Raw genomic sequence first — 20,284 nt, 5'->3', positions numbered from 1 at the left:
TTGAAAACAATATAAAAAGGAGGATTTAGTTTAAACATATTTTTTTTTAAAGTCAATTGGGAAACAATTTCTTACAACTTATATCAATCCCTTTCCATTTTGTGGGTGCGAGTGCTGCCTTGTAGTGGCATTAACCTGCTCCTTTTCGAAATCTAGAAGGGTGTCTTTTGCGTGCAAAAGATATTGCTCTCTCTAAAAATGGGCCAGCCATTTATCATCCCCTTCTGACAGACTATCTTCATTTCTTGAGACCATACTCGGAAATAGTGTCAAGGGAGAGCTGAAAATTAAGTCCCTGTAGTTTTCTCGCTGGAAAGGGGATCAAACCATGAACTATAATGTTAGTAGTCCGATGCTCTAACCACTACACCAGGGCTCTTAAGGCGGTTTTAAACTTGCATACATTAAATTAAATTGATTGGACATTATCAAATAACCAAGTTTACCTATACACAGGTTTAACTCAGCCTACTTATATTGTTTGCATTTAACAATTTAAAAGTATTTGGTTTAATCCTCCTAGCACACTTCCCACACACCATCAATGCAGCTTTTTATTGAGGTTTCATGATGACAGGATCTTGTTTTTGTGTTTTCAATAAAATATAAATTTCTTTTAGGTTTATACCTGTTATATGCAGAGTGCCCCCTTAAAACCATGAAATTAAGTATACAAGAAAGAATAACTTTCCATTTAATTCATTCAAATTAGTAACCTCTAGATCAAAAAATCCAAATTATGTTTCAAAATATCTGGCAACTTCATACAAGTTTCTAACCAGATGCTCCGCAGGGCGTAGCTTTATACGACCGCAGAGGTTGAACCCTGAACAGTTGGGGCAAGTATGGACACAACATTCAAGCTGGATTCAGCTCTAAATTTGGATTGTGATTAAATAGTTGACACAGCATAGGTTTCTGACACAGAATGAATGTGTTCTAATGAACTTAAAATTTTTGTTTTCTCTTAGAGCAATTCACTATGTTGTTGAATATTAATCCTCTCAAAAAAATGTTTGAAATTTTCTTTTTTATTTATGAAATTTCAAATGAGAAAAATTGAACCCAATTTTTTTAATCACATTCCCCTTTCCCTTATTCCAAAACTAATCTCAATTAAAATTTCTAATGGAGTTTGCAACAATAACTACTCATTTAAATACATTATAAAATATTAAGATGTAAAAAAACTGCTTGTTATCACTGAATGGTAAAGATTATTTTAATTTATCAGTTGGTAGTAAAAAGTGAATATACATTGTATATTGTATATAACAAAGATTTAAGTTGATTCTGGACAAAGAAAGATAACTCCAATTAAAAAAAATCTTGCTATTGCACAATATTTTGCAATTAGATATTTCTTGCTTACTATTCTGGACAAAGAAAGATAACTCTAATTGAAAAAAAATTAGCTATTTCACAATATTGTGCAATTAGATATTTCTTGCCATTGCGCAATACTGTGCAATTGAAAAGACTTGCTATTGCACAATACTTAATATAATAATTTTGGATCCTGATTTGGACCAACTTGAAAACTGGGCCCATAATAAAAAATCTAAGTACATTTTTGGATTCAGCATATCAAAGAACCCCAAGATTTCAATTTTTGTTAAAATCAGACTAAGTTTAATTTTGGACCCTTTGGACTTTAGTGTAGACCAATTTGAAAACAGGACCAAAAATGAAGAATCTACATACACAGTTAGATTTGGTATATCAAAGAACCCCATTTATTCAATTTTTGATGAAATCAAACAAAGTTTAATTTTGGACCCCGATTTGGACCAACTTGAAAACTGGGCCAATAATCAAGAATCTAAGTACATTTTTAGATTCAGCATATCAAAGAACCTAACTGATTCATTTTTGTCAAAATCAAACTAAGTTTAATTTTGGACCCTTTGGACCTTAATGTAGACCAATTTGAAAAGGGGACCAAAGGTTAAGAATCTACATACACAGTCATGACAGCTAGATTCGGCATATCAAAGAACCCCAATTATTCAATTTTGATGAAATCAAACAAAGTTTAATTTTGGACCCTTTGGGCCCCTTATTCTGTTGGGACCAAAACTCCCAAAATCAATACCAACCTTCCTTTTATGGTCATAAACCTTGTGTTTAAATTTCATAGATTTCTATTTACTTATACTAACGTTATGGTGCGAAAACCAAGAAAAATGCTTATTTGGGTCCCTTTTTGGCCCCTAATTCCTAAATTGTTGGGACCTAAACTCCCAAAATCAATACCAACCTTCCTTTTGTAGTCATTAACATTGTGTTTAAATTTCATTGATTTCTATTTACTTAAACTAAAGTTATTGTGCGAAAACCAAGAATAATGCTTATTTGGGCCCTTTTTTGGCCCCTAATTCCTAAACTGTTGAAACCAAAACTCCCAAAATCAATCCCAACCGTTCTTTTGTGGTCATAAACCTTGTGTCAAAATTTCATAGATTTCTATTAACTTAAACTAAAGTTATAGTGCGAAAACCAAGAAAATGCTTATTTGGGCCCTTTTTGGCCCCTAATTCCTAAAATGTTGGGACCAAAACTCCCAAAATCAATACCAACCTTCCTTTTGTGGTCATAAACCTTGTGTTAAAATTACATAGATTTCCATTCACTTTTACTAAAGTTAGAGTGCGAAAACTAAAAGTATTCGGACGCAGGACGACGACGACGACGACGACGACAACGACGACGACGACCACGACGACGACGACGACGCAGACGCCAACGTGATAGCAATATACGACGAAAAATTTTTCAAATTTTGCGGTCGTATAAAAATTAATATTTTGTATGATTTACTGTATATATATAAAAAATACAACTTGGTATTATGCCCTTCTATTTGAAGTCCACATCAACCAAAATTCAACATCAGATAATAAACTACCAATGTAGAAGAAAAGCAGAGTAAAATTTTAACGACCGACTCCAGACAGTAAGCCATGTTTTAAGGTCCACACCAAAGCAATTGTGGGTATCAAGTTTTGGGAGTAAAGTATTCAAAAAATTAAATAAAAAGTCCTTCATATCACATTTACTTTATTTGATGTTTTTGTTATATTGAACATGTTGAAAGCACATTTCAATGAAAAAATTTGAAATCGGATGACCAGGAAATGCTTTATTTTTTAAATGCAGGAAAATGAGCAAAGGAAATAATAACAAACAAGACCACACCATTGTTTACTGAACAAATCTAATATACAAGTACATGTATTAGGCAAGGATATACAAACCATTTGCATAATCTATATACATGTCCGCAAATTTGGGTCATGAAAAACATTTCTAATTCTTAAAGTTTTAAACTAAAAGTAAGATTATCAAAAATTCAAATTAAAACATTATTATTATTATACAGTGTTCTCCCCAGGATTTTTTGATAGCACCAGGGTAACGCGTGACGAAATGAATTTTACAATATTTTGCGTCATGTTGCGTCGCTTATTTTTTTCTTGTTAGTTTTTGTCATTACCTTTTTGCCTTTGTTTTGTTAACTGTGGTACTGTGTTGTATGGACTTTGGGTCAGAAAATTATTGGTAGAAAAAGTAAATCAATAAACAGTTTGTATACTTTAATATCTTTGAAGAATAAATAAAAGAAAGCACAATTAGTCTTTAAACTAAAGTCACTTCTTATATTTTGATCAAGCCATTTTGTCCTGATACTTGTAGTTACACTACACATTCCCCATGTTAGATTTCACCATAACAATTAACTTTGAACAAGATTAAATTTTGATACAGAACCTTCAGTAGATTAAAAACTATTTTCCATAGTTTTAGACCTGATTCTTTTAAACAACAACAAATTATTTTTATAGTTAATACTTTGATCCAGACATGTAGAGTACTTATATAAATATTTCTATCCACTAGTTCTAATTAAGCTATAGTCCTGATTTGGATTATATTACATTATAATATAATATACTATAATATAATATAATTTTGGCAGTAGGCTTGTCAGCCTTGGCACAGTTATATATTTCAATAAACAGCTGCGCCATGAGCGCATGATACGCCCGACGTCTTGTGTGGAAGTTTTATGCAATCATCATAAATAGTTTCTGAGGAAGTTTTAAGCAATAACCATTTATTGTTTTTGAGACATGGCGGGACATGTGAACCCCGACCCCCCCCCCACCACCCTGTTTTATTTTTACAAATATCACTAAAATAAAATTTTGAATCAAACCAAAAAGTATACAGATCTTTAAATTAGTATAACAAAGAAGTGTGTACAGTTTCAAGCAATAATCATAAATTGTTTTTGAGATACGGCGCGACATGTAAAAAAAAAACCTCCCCTTTTTTACAAAATACTCAATAACTCAAAAATAAAATTTTGAGTCATCACCAAAAAGTATACAGATCTTTAGATTAATATAACAAAGAAGTGTGTAAAGTTTTAAGCAATAATCATAAATCGTTTTTGAGATACAGCACAACATGTAAAAAAACCCTCCCCCTTTTTTACAAAATACTCAATAACTCAAAAATGAAATTTTGAATCATCACCAGAAAGTATACAGATCTTTAGATTAATATAACAAAGAAGTGTGTAAAGTTTTAAGCAATAATCATAAATCGTTTTTGAGATACGGCGCGACATGTAAAAAAAACCTCCCCCTTTTTTATAAAATACTCAAAAACTCAAAAATGAAATTTTGAATCATCACCAAAAAGTATACAGATATTAAGATTAATATAACTAAGAAGTGTGTAAAGTTTTAAGCAATAATCAAGAAACGTTTTTGAGATACGGTGCGACATGTGAAAAAAAACACACCCCTGTTTTAGTTACAAAGTGCCGTAACTCAAAAAGTTTAAATCTTATTTTCACCAAAAAGTATACAGATCATTTGACCATCATAAGAAACAACTATATTAAGTTTCATGAAATTTGGATAAGTCATTCTCAAGTTACGGTGCGACATGTTTACGCCGGACAGACGGACAGACGGAGGGACGGACGGACGGACAGACACCAGACATTTGTATACCATAATACGTCCCGTCAAAATTTTGACGGGCGTATAAAAATTGAAAAATCTACTAATTTAATATAATATGTCTGTGCATCAATAAAAGTATGATTCTCAAAAATAATTTTCAAAACATTTTTGTTGGTATGTTCTAAGAAAGTTTTTATCCTTAATGTAACATTCTAATATAATTTTGCATTCAATTTGTAATTTATTTTTATTTTCAATGAGAAATTATATTTGAGGAGCATTTATTTGTGATAAGCAAAATCAGGGGAAGTAACTCCACAATTAATTTCCAACAGGCAAATTATTTTGACTCAAGACTGGCGTAATAGAGTTCATTAACAAATGTCTGCTTGTCCCTCACAAGTCTGTTATTAAAATTATGATCTCTTAATTAATTAAGACACAAAAGAATCATGTACATCGATTAAATCCAATCATCAAGGTTAACCTCAAAAGGTAAATCGATCACCTGGTGTAAACAATCTACCTGTCAGATCTGGATTAAACTGGTTAGAACTGGTCAATTTTCATGTAAAATTTTAAACCTCACGGAAAGTTGAACAAGTCGTCTCAATCTTTACTGATTTACGATTTTTTTACCAAAAACTTCAGCACCACAGAGAAAAATTATACATCGGGGCAAGAACGATACCACCGCGGTAGAAAAATATACATCACGGGCCCGTGGTCCTTTAAGGGCCTGGGGAGAACACTGATTATATATATAAATAATTTAAGGAAGTAAAATTGCATGCAAAAATCAAGAAACTAAAACCAAATCAAAACTTACCAAACATAATAAATTCTTTGGGATCTACTCTTTTGTACACTTAAAAGGTATTTACATGTCAGAGGTAAAGATTTATAATCAAATATAATAGCAAACTATATCTAAATAATTTTTACCAGTGGTATAGCATACAGTTCAATATTGGTATGGTGAAGTGCCGGTTCCAGAAGAGTATCATAAAAATGACTAATACGGCAATGGCGTGTTTTTAAAATTATTGGTACGTGGAAAACCATGTCTGCCATACTGGCTTCTAAGCCCCTAGTCACACACTACTTTCGACACCAAATACGTTTTTTTTACATCAAAATGTAGGAAGTTTTTTAGTAAAAATTAAACCAAACCTGGCTGACTTGTATATTTACCCTAATTAAAGAAGAATGCACTGTGCTTTACATACCCCACTCATTATTCAAAGTATTTGCAGTCAGTGAGTATGTGTTAGACAGATCAGAATGGAGCTTAAACTTTCCTACACTTCACTGCTAAGCTGCTTAGGGCTGTTCCAGAAAATACTATGTCCCCCCCAGGGACGGCACTTTTTTTTAACCCCCACCACCCACAGAAATAAAATTTAATTAGAACAGCACTCCCTTTGCATTTTGGTATTTCAAATACAACCACCCACATAATATTTAAAAAAATTGCCTTCCCTGGGGGGGACATAGTATTTTCTGGAACAGCCCTTACCAAATATTAAGTCATTCAGCTCTATGGAAAAATGTTTGACATTTCTTTTCAAAAGTTCGAATTATTAAAAAAATTACAGGTGTCTGACAGATCTAAAAATGTTCTATTAACCCTTTTCCTCCACAATGCCGCCATCTCAAATTGCAAAGAAATACACAAAAACCCAAAATAGGTGTTCTACAGAAGTCTAACTTACACAAATCTGGGTGATTATTTTTAATGAATGACTGGAGGTCAATTGGTGTAAATGTTGTCATTGAATAATCAGTTCTTACTTGACGTAATAATAAAGGCATTGTGAGATGGGAAATGTTTGAGATAGTGCACAAACAGAGCTCCAGATAAGAATTCACAGATTGGGTTTTTTAACCACAATTTTCTTATATAATTGGGTGATAAAGTTTTTTGATTGCATTATCAATTCCAATTCACCCCTCATGTTAATATCAAATTAGGTTTTTCACCACCAACCTCCTTAATGTATTGGGTTTTTTCATCAACACAATATTGAATATTTAGGCAATATCAACCCGGATTTTTTTTCCATCTTAAATATTTTTCTTTCTTTGTTTAGCTGTTTTATTTGGTTTAATTTTAGGGTTAGGGTTATTTGCTAGCTGTTTTATTTGGTTTATTAACTGAGAAGCAATTGTAGGTTTAATTTGTGTTCCGTTTCAAACCTTCTGCCAGTTTTGTGTTTTCTCATATAAACTGTAAAAAAACGGATATGTGTATTCACAGGCACTCGTCTTATACCTTTATATAATAAATTCTGAGACCAGTGCCTGTGTGTGTATTCCGCATTTTAAAAATTAACCGTAAAATGGAAAATATAGTATATAAACTCTAATTATACTTGAATGTTTTTTGTTTTATTCCAATTTTCATAAATCTGGGTTTAGTTGTCTTTTATTAGAACTTTTGGTTTCTGATGCTTTATCATGTCATAAATGATTTGGAATTTCACTTTTTCCAACTGATTTCGTTTTTGAGGAAACCCTGCGTTTATTAGCAATGTTCTCGTTAAGGTACGCACACACGCCCGTGTGTTCGATGGACGCTTCCTTAAAACACTCGCTGAGCCTTGTTATCATCATAACTTTCCCTAAGCTTTTCAAAAGAAGCAGAAAACATGCTTCTATTCAATATTTTTACCGGACATTCACTTTTAATTTAATTCAATGTATGTTATGATAAATCCCGAGCAATGCGAAAAAAATATGACTTCATGACACACGCTAATTGGATAAACGCAGAGAAGATCGAAATGTTTTCAAAAACACGTGTACCTATTGAGCAACGGAAAACTCTAACAGGGACCCATTTCAGCTACTTGATGCAGGGATCTATTTTTAGAACGAAAGGAAATTTCCAATTATAAATATTATAAAAATAGTTTACGCGACGACTGTAAACAGATAAGGGTAAATAACGCAAATGGTAGCCAATAAAAGGGTTGAGAACTCATGGTTTTGGAATATAATTGGGGTTTCCTTTGAATTAATTTGGTTATTGAACCCTGAAATGGGCAATTGCATTGGGTTTTTTATTATTTGTATTGCGTGATCACGCAAATACGCAGCTTATCTGGAGCTCTGCACAAATGTGAAAAAGGTCTATTGACAAAGAACTATAGGAAGGTTTGATGTAGCATTTATCCTCACATTCTCTCAAAATAAAATTTAATTTCTGAAGATATTTTTTGGTATACACACCCATCCTCCACCCTCCCTTTAAAAAGGGCAGTCCCAAAATGAAAAACAACACACATGTTATTATGTTTCATACCTGTTTCAGTTTGAGCACAATCTGGACAAAACCATTCCTCTACTGGTATTTCTTGAAGTGGAGGGTTTAGACATTCACAATGGTACCTACAACATACAGCCATATCATTAGTTTCTAAATATAAAATTACATGAATATATTTGAGTCAATCATTATAAAAGGTAAAACCAGTTATCCTTGCATTTAAATTAATGGAGCTGTGAATGTAGCATTTTATCTTTGATCTCATCAAATGTTAAGACTGAAAGAATGATACAAATTGTTGGACTCTCTATTTTTGTTTTATTTCAAGTAATGCCCTACAAGCAAAGTAATCTAAGAAATCTAAGATATTTTATTGATTTTTGGTCTAACTGTTTGGCTTTATCATTGATGTACACCACAAAGCTCTTTTACAGCTAACTTCTTATGCATGCAGGGCAAGACGTTGGTTAGCTAGCTTGCTTTGTTTGTATATTGACAATTGCAATTTTGATAACTTTGAATCAAGTTTAAATTTAATATATACTGGTTTATTAATGCCTATATATATTGTTTGAAGATGTCAATCTTAATTACAAAGCTTGAGTAAAAGTTTATACAAACAAAGCAAAAGCAAGCAAACCAAATTTTTACTAAAAAACAAGAATGTGTCCATAGTACACGGATGCCCCACTCGCATTATAATTTTCCATGTTCAGTGGACCGTGAAATTGGGGTCAAAACTTTAATTTGAAATTAAAATTAGAAAGATCATATCATAGGGAACATGTGTACTAAGTTTCAAGTAGTTGTGACTCTAACTTCATCAAAAACTACCTTGACCAAAAACTTTAACCTGAACTTTGTACTTTCATTTTCTATGTTCAGTTGACCATGAAATTGGGGTCAAAACTATAATTTGGCATTAAAATTAGAAAGATCATATCATGGGGAACATGTGTACTAAGTTTCAAGTGGATTGGACTTCAACTTCATCAAAAACTACCTTGACCAAAAACTTTAACCTGAAGTCGGACGAACGAACGAACGGAAGGACGAACGGAGGCACAGACCAGAAAACATAATGCCCTTCTACTATCGTAGGTGGGGCATAATAAGACCATCAAATATTTTGTATTTTTTTACAATATTTTTCCTTTAAAATATTTATCTACCCTTGATCACAACCATCACACAGTAGCAGACGGTCTTCTCTGTCACAGCGACCACAAATCTCACAATATGTAGGGTCTTCATCTTCCTCATCATCAATCTTCTTATCTTTTACGGGAATCTGAAAATAAAAGATCATAGAATATAATGTAGGATTGCTAGTGAAACCATTATCCACCATAGACTAAATGAGGAGGATGTGAAAAACTATAGGACAGGCCTACATTAATATATTATGTTTCCCCAAACCCGATCCTGCCAAGCCAGGTGTGGTTAGGTGGGGAAAAAATTTAATTTTTCCAAAAAGCTTGAACATTATCGGATGATCCAGCAAGCCTGAAAATCAGAAATGAATAAAATAATATTCGACTTAGATTTGACTATAAAATTTTATGAGTAGCACCATTTTTACAGGGTCAGTAGGGATTGGGGAAACAAACAATATTTTATTTTAGGCTCCACTGTTTCAGGTCTTTAAGATGAGCAAAACCCATTCTGTATAGTACACTTTACCATTGTTAAACAAGATCCTTTCTATTGGCAGTGTTTGGTTAACAATATTTCTAATATATGAAGTTTTCATGTTTGAATTGTTAAACATTAGTCATTTCAGATCTTTTATAGCTGACTATGCAGTATGGGATTTTCCTATTACTGAAAGCTGTATGGTGTAATGGTGACCTATATTTGTTAGAATCTGTGTCATTTAGGCTCCTGTAGAGAGTTGTCTCTTTAGTTATCATGCCACATCTTCTTTTATATAAAGAAAAAAAATTTCAATTTTTGCGGTCATATAAAAATTGGGACAAAAACAAAATATTTTATTGGTCATTTGCTCCAGTAATGCATACCATTTACAGCTTTTACATTAATGCTAGCAAGACAAATCTTTGTTTGACTTGCTTGCTTTGCTTGTATCAATGTTTGCTCAAGCATGGCAATTAAGATAGGCGGGGCTTCAGCTTGTATACATCATACTTAAATTTTATTGGACATTATGTTTGAAGTTAAGGACAGTCACACTAAATTTTAAAACATCACAAGATGAAAAATATAAAGCGCAATCGTAGAAATGGAAGCCAAACAATTGTATTTGCTTTTTTCTCCAACTGAAAAGACTGTCGTCAAGTACTTTTATTAAAACAAAAAAGCTATTCGAACACACCTACTCTGATTTCGAGTGATTCATTACATAGGTATTTCATTTGACCCATTCATTTCATCTTTTAGTACGGGAATTTTTTTATGTTATAACGTCAACCTGTAGCTTTGCTATATAAAAATGATAGAATCTGAAGCGAGATGATGTATCAAATATTCTTTCTTTGTACGTTTTCAACACAAAATATTCATCTCAAACACACCCTAACATAAGAAGGTGCACTTGATTTTCTAATAAAAGGGATAAATTAATTAGGGGGGATGACTTAATTATTTTATTTATTATGTCTATTGTTATTGAATATTGCGCACTTTGGATTAATTTTTGCTTGTAAACCTTCAAACTGATTATTCTTTGTTTATAGAGAAGGCGATAAGTGCTTTCTGTTATGTTTACTTTAGTAAGAAATTTTTTAAAAGTGAATAGAAACAAATAAAATAACAATTTTCTTCTCAAATACGAGTGTTTTATTGTTAAAAACAACCATTTGCATAAGTTTTTAATTTATCCATTACATAGTTAAGTAGAACAGTTAGATATCATGTCGACGACATGGTTATCTATCAAGTTGGATGAAGAAAATTCTTCCCTTTTTTTTTAATTAATACAGACGGAGAACATATCAATCTATAAGTTTACTTATTTCCGTGTCTGTCCTTCCTTTACGTGACTCAAGAAAAAAAAGAAAAAAATTGGAAACAATTGTATCAAAAAGAGAAAATCGAGCGAACCTCCTTATGTTAGGGTGTGTTTGAGATGAATAATTTGTCTAAAAAACGCACAAAGGAAGAATATTTGATACATCATCTCGCTTCAGATTCTATCATTTTTATATAACAAAGCTACATGTTGACTTTATAACATAAAAAAAAATCACAGTACAAAAAGATGAAATATATGGGTCAAATGAAATACCTATGTAATGAATCACTAAATCAGAGTAGGTGTGTTCGAATAGTTATTTTGCTTTTCTAAAATTACTTGACGACAGTCTTTTCAGTTGGATGATGAAAATGCATATCTTCGAGAAAAAACAAATACATTTTTTGGCTTCCATTTCTACGATTGCGCTTTATATTTGTCATCCTGTGATGTTTAAAATTTAGTGTCCTTAACTTCAAACATAACCGTCCAATAAAATTTAAGTATGACGTATACAAGCTGAAGTCCCGCCTATCTTAATTGCCATGCTTGAGCAAACATTGATACAAGCAAAGCAAGCAAGCCAAACAAAGATTTGTCTTGCTAGCATTAATGTATTAGCTGTAACAGGACCAGATTTTTTCTGTTTGAAAATAAACATAGCTCTAGAAAAGTTAGAAAGTAAAGCCACCCAACTTCAACTTTGTTTTGTTGTAATAAGTATTGTGTATAAGCTTCCCCCTTTGGTTGGGGCAAACTAAATTTAGAGAACAGAAACCAATTTTGGAACAACATGTTGTATGGTCAAATATGTAAATGGAAAGGGGTGATGAATACACATGTCAAGTTTCATGAGTACAAGTTCAGGTGTAGTATGCAAGAGGAAAATCTGAATCCTCAAATCTTCCTGCTTCATGAAGATGAAATAGTATTTCTAGCTATATAAATAATTATCTATACATCAAAACCAACTTACCTTCTCATAGACTTTGTCTCCATAGGCATGTTTGGCTAAAATCAAATGGAAAACCTGTCTATCCACTGGACATGTATTAACATTCTACAATAAAAAATTATCTCCAACTATTACCGTGTTTAACTTATTTGCAAAATTAATGTTGGATGAAAACTACCATATTTTGATTGAATCATAATCTGTTACAAATAAATTTCTTCATGAAAAATTAAATATTTAAAGCTGTTTCGACTCAACAAATTTTAAGGACTTATTTCATAAAATTTTAAAACATCTGATGACCTTTTGAGATCTAGTTTGATCTATGAATATTTGCATTGTATTTATTAAAATTCTCTTACATTTCATTTTTGCATATTTGTAAATACAGGTTGTTGCCTGTCCTAAGTCAGTGAAAGTGTATTTAAGTGGTTGTTGTTCATTTATGTCTGTCTGTCATATTGTTTTTTTTTTTATAAATTAGGCTAATTATTTTCTCATTTGAGCTGTTTAAAATAGTTCATGTCAGTACCTTTAGTAGCTGACTATATGGTATGTGATTTTCTCATTGTTAAAGTCAGTACGGTTGCCTTTTAATGCTAACAATCATTCATTTGTACCCTTGGCGGATGATTGTCTTATTGGCAATCATACCACTTCTCTTTATTTATATACAAGTACTTTTCTCCAGATTTAACTTACATTAGCCCATTCCTGAATACACTCTAAGCAAAAACAATGGTCACATGATTCAGGTGTGCCAATATCCTGGTCACGGAACTTGTTCAGACAAATTGGACAGTTCTCTCCTTCACCATCATCATCACTGGTAACCAAGGTAACATCCTGACTGTCTTCATTTTCTTCTTCATCAGTCTCCCATTCTGAAAAAAGGTCAACATGGTCAATATATGTGAACCTTTACTTTTAGATTGTTATTTGGATGGAGAGTTGTCTCATTTGCACTCACACCACATCTTCCTATATCTATCTTATAAGAAAATCTAAATTGATTACAAGATGTTTTAGCAGCTATTGAATATGTTTTATTTTGAAAAGGGGAACTTATTTTGATCGAAAACTAAAATAGGAACTACAGACTGTTTTTTTATAAGTACAAAGATTTAGTGAAAGCTTTTGATATTCTTTGTCTGCAAAAGCAGACTACGCGAATGAATTTTATTTTTACAGGACATTCGGTCTGGTAAGCATCCTAGCTTTACCAGACCGAATGAAATTTTACCAGACCAATTTTTTTTTTACATCTAATTGTATATTATCCGACAAAAAACAACAAACATATGACTTTGTTGTGCCCTACTCCTCCACAAAATGCACAAATTAAAACAAAATGATGTAACAAGAGGGGATATTGTTATGAAAGTTGTGCACATTTGCTTGAATGCATTTCAGTGAAGAGTAATGTCCCATTTTATTGGATTTTGAAAATGTTTGTGAACTAAACATAATTTAGAGTTTCTGTATAAAATATTATTTCCTGTTTCTTCTTTCTTTTTCATATATCTTTTGGTTTTCAATTCTTGTGGTTATATTTCATAGCCAAATTTTGTGATCTGCTTGGATTTTTATTCATTTATTGTATTTAAATCGGCAAACCCGGAATTATCCTTATCCGTTCCCAGAATCTGATCCGGTTTTATTTACATTTCCGGTTGTGCCAATGATGGCATCCATTGTTGTTATTGACAGTCAGATATGTTTTTACCCAGATTTACACTTTACTGGTTGTCGATGTTCGGCATAAAGCTAGCGGTTGAACAAAATAATAATAAATGAATTTGAGATCGTTTGGCAATTTTGCTAGAATGTTCCATGAAAAAAAACACCGGACATTCGGACCGGAATTCAACAAAATTTTACCAGACCGATCCATTATTCACCGGATTTGTCCGACGGTCCGACGTATTTCGTGTAGTCTGCAAAAGTTCTTTTTTGGGGGGCCTTTATAGCTTGCTATCTATTTTAAGTGAGCCAAGGATCTGTGACGAAGACTGTACTTTGACCTATAATAGTTCACTTTTACAAACTGTGACTTGGATAGAGAGTTGTCTCATTGGAACACATACCACAGTTCACACCTTATTATAATATTTTATATTCTTGCAGTTTTATCTTTTACCCAGACCATACAGCCAAGGACAAATGTTATCAACAATCAAAACACTGAATCTTTCACCATACCTTCATCTTCGCCTAATTCCTCTTCCTCATCATCTCCTTCTTCATCACCTTCCTCTTCTTCGTCATCTTCTTCGTCTTCATCTTCACTTTCCTCTTCAGAATTATCTTCATCGTCCTCCTCTGCCTCCTCTTCAGCCACCTTGTCTAGATCCTCTGCAGGAGGGGAGAATTCTCTCAGATCTTTGAAAGCATCCATGGTACCTTCAATCTATATATAAGAATATATAAATTTTTAAAGGAATAGTCATATCAACTCCATATCTTTATTTTCAGTTTGTCGAAAAGGCCCTGCTATTTCTCAAAATTGACTTACATACATGTACATGTATGACATGCTTTGAGAGAGCACAAAGAACAATCACAATCATGACATAATAGATAACAGAGTTCTGAAATAGTGAGACCAATAGTTTTGAGCACCAACAATTTTGCAAGGACTAAATTTGGTCTATTTCAATAGAGATGATAGCTAGGACCAGCAATTTTTCTTCAAGGACCACCAGGGATTTTTTTTTATAATCTCTGGGAATAACATTTTCAGTCGTTTAATATTTCCATACAATATGTTTTGTAAAACATGTTTAAAGACTTTTATGTAAGATTATAAAAAAAATTGTAATTGGAAATTCAGAATAAGTTATCATTTTGTAAAGGTTGCAACAGAAAAAAATCCACCTCTATTTGAAAATTAGAACTATTACCAAATTGTGAAAGGCCTTGCCAGTTCTAAGATTAAACCAAGAAGTGGGGGAAGTACCTTTTTTATTTCGATGTCCTTAATATAATCACAAAAGAAAAACTTTATTATCTCATGTTGTTATTAACCAGTTCCCGAAGGTAAAATGCCAGAATACAAATTACTTGTTTAAATATATATTGATACCGATAACTGGAGAAAACATATTTTTATCTTTACTGCGCAAATTTCATAGCTTAATTTTGCTGATAGGATAAAGCGCAATTGTACTGGATTAAAATCATTAATGATTATTTACTTAGCAATGCTTATTACAGTAACAGAACATATTAAGGAAGTACACCACTAATTCATGGTCCCATTGCTTTCTATGTTAAATTCCTCCGTTTCAGGTAGGCACACCTCTTTTGTATTAAGTTCAAATAAAGTGGCAATCATTGCATTTCAAAGCAACACTTTATGGTGTCTTGTACTGAAAAAAATCAACATACCTTTAAATGCATATAAGAAAGAACTGGTTCCCGGAACTTTGGATGTACCAAAACAGGTACTTCAGATCTGACAAACAGACAAAATGTACCCTCTTTTTTAAAATTTGTTGCATTTTTTTTAATATTCAAAATCAAAAGTCCAAAAGTGTTCTACAATGATCACCAGTCCTTCAGCTTTCATTTGATACCAAAAATATCTAAATATTTTACATATTTTGAAAGTTACACTCATGCGTAGGAACTATTTTGTGTTAAATATGTACTACTTTCTGGTATGTGCTTTTTAGCCGGGCGTGAATTAGTGGTGTTACACCTTAATTACAAATGTATATGTTACAGTAAATAGTTGAAATTAGGAATTACACGTAATTACTAAACATTTCAGTAAATACCTGTAATTACTAGCCAATTTAGTAATTACATGTATTTACTAGTTGTTTCAGTGATTACTGGTATTCACTGATTTTTTTTGTCATTTTTACAGCTATTTACTAACATGATATTTTTGTTTTAAAATTAAAGATATAATTCAAGATACCAAATAAGAAAGTAAAAGGGTGGGTATTTTAGTACTTACTTAAGTAATGATTACAGAATATAAGGCACATTAAAAGGGTATACTCTTTGGTGTTTGTGAATTGAAACTGGAAAATGGTTGTATTTAAATTTTGAAGCTCCCAAAAAATCATTTTCAGCATGCAAGACAATGATATCAATCCAAAATTGAGAAAAACATCTGTGAGAAGTTTAAAGACAACTTCGCAACATCTTTGTGATTATAGAAATTCGATAATGCCAAATGTGGTTGAAAAATCTTTGATAATTCTTAAAATCTCATTATTTCTGTAAATTAAAATCCCATCAGGCATACTTTGCATATAAACTTGCCCAAATCCATAAGTTAAATTCCTTTTACAAAAGACTCCTTTTGTCAGAATGTTGTGATGAAGCCAACATTCTTCACAAACAAATTTATATAATTTGTTGGTGTTATGAGTCACATTTAATATTTCTGTTTTTCTCTTTTAAATGAGTTGTTCAAGACCTCCAATATTAAGCTCTAATACCTGCAACAAAATTTTATCATAGTTTTTACTTGTATAAGAATCATCTTTTTCTGGATTTAATAAGTCAATTAAATGGTCCATCCCTATTTTTTTTTACTTTTAGTTGTGTCATTCTGGGTGGGTTTTTTTTGTCGAACCTGCGACTTTTGTCGCAAAAGCGAGACATAGCAAACCATTTTGTCGTCAGCAGCGTCCACACATATTCAATATGTAGTTAAAGTTCTTTAAATTATGATGACTTTCTAAAATTATCCTGGATTTCTAACAAACTTGAATAGAAATAAGATATAATTTTCAAGAAGTAAATTTTGTTAAAATAAAATAAAGTTTTGCCGTATTTTACTTATAAATGGACTTAGTTTTTATGCCAGTTAACATTACATTAACATTGTGGTTAAAGTTTTTAAAGTTTTAATAACTTTCTCAAAATATCCTCGATTTCTACCAAACTTGGACAGAAGCTTGTTAATGATCATAAGATAATATCCAGAAGTAAAGTTTGTAAAAAAATCCTTTTTCGTATATTCCTTATAAATGGACTTCGTTATTTTCCCAGGTAACATTACATACCCTCTGCGGTTAAAGTTTTTTAAAACATTTATTAGATTTCATGAACCATCTGGGATTTTAACCAAATTTGGACAGAAGCTTCCGAAAAAGATAGTATCTGGAGGAAAATATTAATATTTTTTCCAATTTTTGTTGAGCCTGTGACTAACAGCAAAAGTAGGCGAAATAAGGTTCCGCGAAACCCTTACTATTTTAAATCTGAATACATTGGTAACCTATCTCCAGCTAGAGGTTGAATTGAAGGATACATGAATACGTATTCAATGAGGTCCAATTATTCACTTGCAAGTGCACAACTCATCAACCAGGTTTTCTCAGCTTTTTTTTAGTAAAATAGAACCAGATCATTGACTGCTAAAAGTGGATTATAATTTCACTATATCATTTTCATTAATGTTTTAATAAAAAAAATCATATTTTTTTTTGTTATATCTCATAGCTAAATATATTCTCCTCTAACAAAAAGAAACATTTTAGGCTGATCACTGTTGAAGGGTACTAACTGATCTTCTATAGTTAGTATTACCATAACTTTTGATCAGCTGACCATATTACAACATTATTTTAACAGTTAGTAAATAGGTGTAAAAAATCATTTTAAAATTAGTAATTACTGGTAATAACTGGGCCATTTCAGGAATTACTTGTATTTACTAAGTGAATTGGGGATTACAAGTAATTCCTTAATTTTAGTAATTACATGTAATTCCTAATTTCACCTATTTACTGTAACATATATAACAATCAGAGTTATCTCTCTTTATTCACCAATTTGACAATAGTTTGATTGTCCTGTTATTTAATCAAAATAATCAGACACTGGGTCCGTGGTGCTTTATAAGAACACTATAAACTCTTGTAACAATTTCAGAAAGAAATTGTGTTATTACAGTCCTCCTTTATGGTTAGGCTTTATGTAAATCAAACCATTTTTTCATGTTTGAATAAATTTTCAATTGTCTTTTCATGGCATGTTAATGCTTGCAATGTGGTAAAGGCTTTGCTCATTTTTGAAGGTCATTCAGTGACCTACAGCTGCTAAACTTCTACATAATTTGGTCTTTGATTTAGAATTCTCTCATTGGCAATCATACCACATCTTTTTTTTTTTATATTGTCACCATTTCAACTAGTGAAACAAATGGTATTAAATTTTACATTTGGAAAACTTTCCATAACAATCATGACAAACAGATATTGACCAGATGTGTCAGGACACACAATTCATTCTCTATTTAGGCATTGATCAAATGAACTATTGTAACATTATCTAGCGTTAACTCGCATAAATTTACTGTAGCATAAGTCATCTTGTAAGTTGAAGACGATTTAATTTGGTAACAGTTCACAAGAAATATTATACAAATGGGTCAATATCCCTCGAGTTGTCCCTAAAAATGAACAAAGCAAGTAACTTTCACTTTTAACTATACTAGATTCTTATTTTAATTTCACTTTCACTTTCTATTTATATATGAACCTCAATCACAGTGACTACGGAACATACCAGTCAAGATAAACATTTGTTTTTATTTCTATTTTTAACTTTTATTCTTGCTACATTATGAACACTATTTTACATTTTCACTTTCACTTTTATTCTTTTACGTCATAATTAATACAACCGCATTATATACACTTTATGAACATGTAAACTCTGTAATATTGTCCTGATGATGCCGCATTAGCGGCGAAACATGTCGACTCAATAAAACTATCACCTTGCGGTAACCCAGATGTTTTTGTCTCTACATATTATAAAGCAAGTAATAGTTGGATGTAATATAAAACCCAAAGAACTATACATCTATCTGGTATTGTATGGTCAAAACATGCCCAAGAATTTTATGTTAGTTCTAAACAAGTCAAATCCTCTTTTGAGAAAGTTGTTCCAAATGTAATGACCCCCCCCCCCCCCCCTTTTAAAGTTAATAAAAAGCAAAGTTTTATTTTTTTAAAGTAAATGTAGTAAATGTTTAGTATACATGACAGTGTATAATAAAAGATAAATTTAAGAGAATAATCATAGACAGCAATGGAGGCAATTTCATCCTTTTTTTTTGGGGGGGGGGGGGGGGGTTTCGAAAAAAGGATAACTTCAAACAAACAATATATTTTTGAAGGAAAATTTCAAACAAACAACATATTCATGTTACTTGGCGAATAAAATAATATAGTGGCGAAAAATATATTGTTTTGGCTATCAACGCACATTTGCTCAAAGCTATTTTTGTTTGCTTGTATTAACATGATTAATCGATGAGGATCGTAATTGGGGTACTCTTATGAGACAAACGGTAAAATATCTTGCCAAATGACGTTAACTGTAATTTTTGGTGTAAGATAATCGGATTTATGCTTTCTTTTAGACGATAGAAAAAAAAAACTGCTTCTTACAAATCACATTAAATCTTATCCAAAAATTATGGTTACGGTTACTATATATAACTGTTTGAAACCTCTGACAATTCACGATAAGGATATTTTGATCAATTACAGTAAAATTTTACGCTTACGGTAGCAGAAATGACAGTTTGACACGGTACAGAGCATTACTACCCAATTGAACCATTTGGATTACCAGTAAGGTAGGATTGTTGGTCTATCTGCATAGATAAGGCACTTACATCAAATGATCATGACAAGAATTTAATTTACACTCTGCATTACAACGAATGCATAATGCTCATATTGATTTTAGAGGATCATATAGTTTCAAGGATCATATAATATTCAACTTTCACCACTTAATATGAATACATCATCTGAATGCATTTACACACACTTTTAACGAGAATATACACACACAATTGTATGCATGCAGCACTAAAAAAATGTGCAGGGAAATCAACCGAAAATTGTTTATAAAGTAATGTTTGATAAAACTCTTTTGATAGCTGTGCGTAGATATTGACAATATTGTTTTATAACATTATATTCATGTGTACCTAATCTAGATTTTGGAAAATTTTGTTATCAAAGCCGCAAACTTTGCTGCGACAAGTTGGCCACCATCTTTTACAAGGTGCCCGTATGTGGGAGCGGAAATGACGTTTTCGGCGCAAAGCTACAACTGCA

At 31.9% G+C, this 20,284-nt stretch overlaps 1 protein-coding gene across 5 annotated transcripts in view; it reads right to left on the bottom strand.

Annotated features, from left to right (window-relative positions):
* Positions 1–20,266, bottom strand: part of LOC139481825 (PHD and RING finger domain-containing protein 1-like) — a 37,948-nt gene extending 17,682 nt beyond the window's left edge. For 3 of the 5 annotated variants that reach the window (XM_071265335.1, XM_071265338.1, XM_071265337.1), the window contains exons 1-7: positions 20,155–20,266; positions 14,382–14,589; positions 12,882–13,063; positions 12,201–12,284; positions 9,423–9,541; positions 8,287–8,372; positions 5,809–5,847 (exon numbers count right to left, since the gene is read on the bottom strand). In XM_071265335.1, the coding sequence (XP_071121436.1) occupies positions 5,809–5,847; positions 8,287–8,372; positions 9,423–9,541; positions 12,201–12,284; positions 12,882–13,063; positions 14,382–14,577 (706 nt within the window). In that variant the 5' untranslated portion in view covers positions 14,578–14,589; positions 20,155–20,266. The remainder of the gene's footprint in view (positions 1–5,808; positions 5,848–8,286; positions 8,373–9,422; positions 9,542–12,200; positions 12,285–12,881; positions 13,064–14,381; positions 14,590–20,154) is intronic. The other 2 variants (XM_071265336.1, XM_071265339.1) reach the window with 1 other exon arrangement.
* Positions 20,267–20,284: the final 18 nt, after the last annotated feature.

This window comes from Mytilus edulis, chromosome 7 (assembly GCF_963676685.1).
Source record: "Mytilus edulis chromosome 7, xbMytEdul2.2, whole genome shotgun sequence".
Lineage (NCBI taxonomy): Eukaryota > Metazoa > Mollusca > Bivalvia > Mytilida > Mytilidae > Mytilus > Mytilus edulis.
Note: the sequence above shows the minus strand (reverse complement) of the source record. Positions and strands in the feature narration are given on the sequence as shown.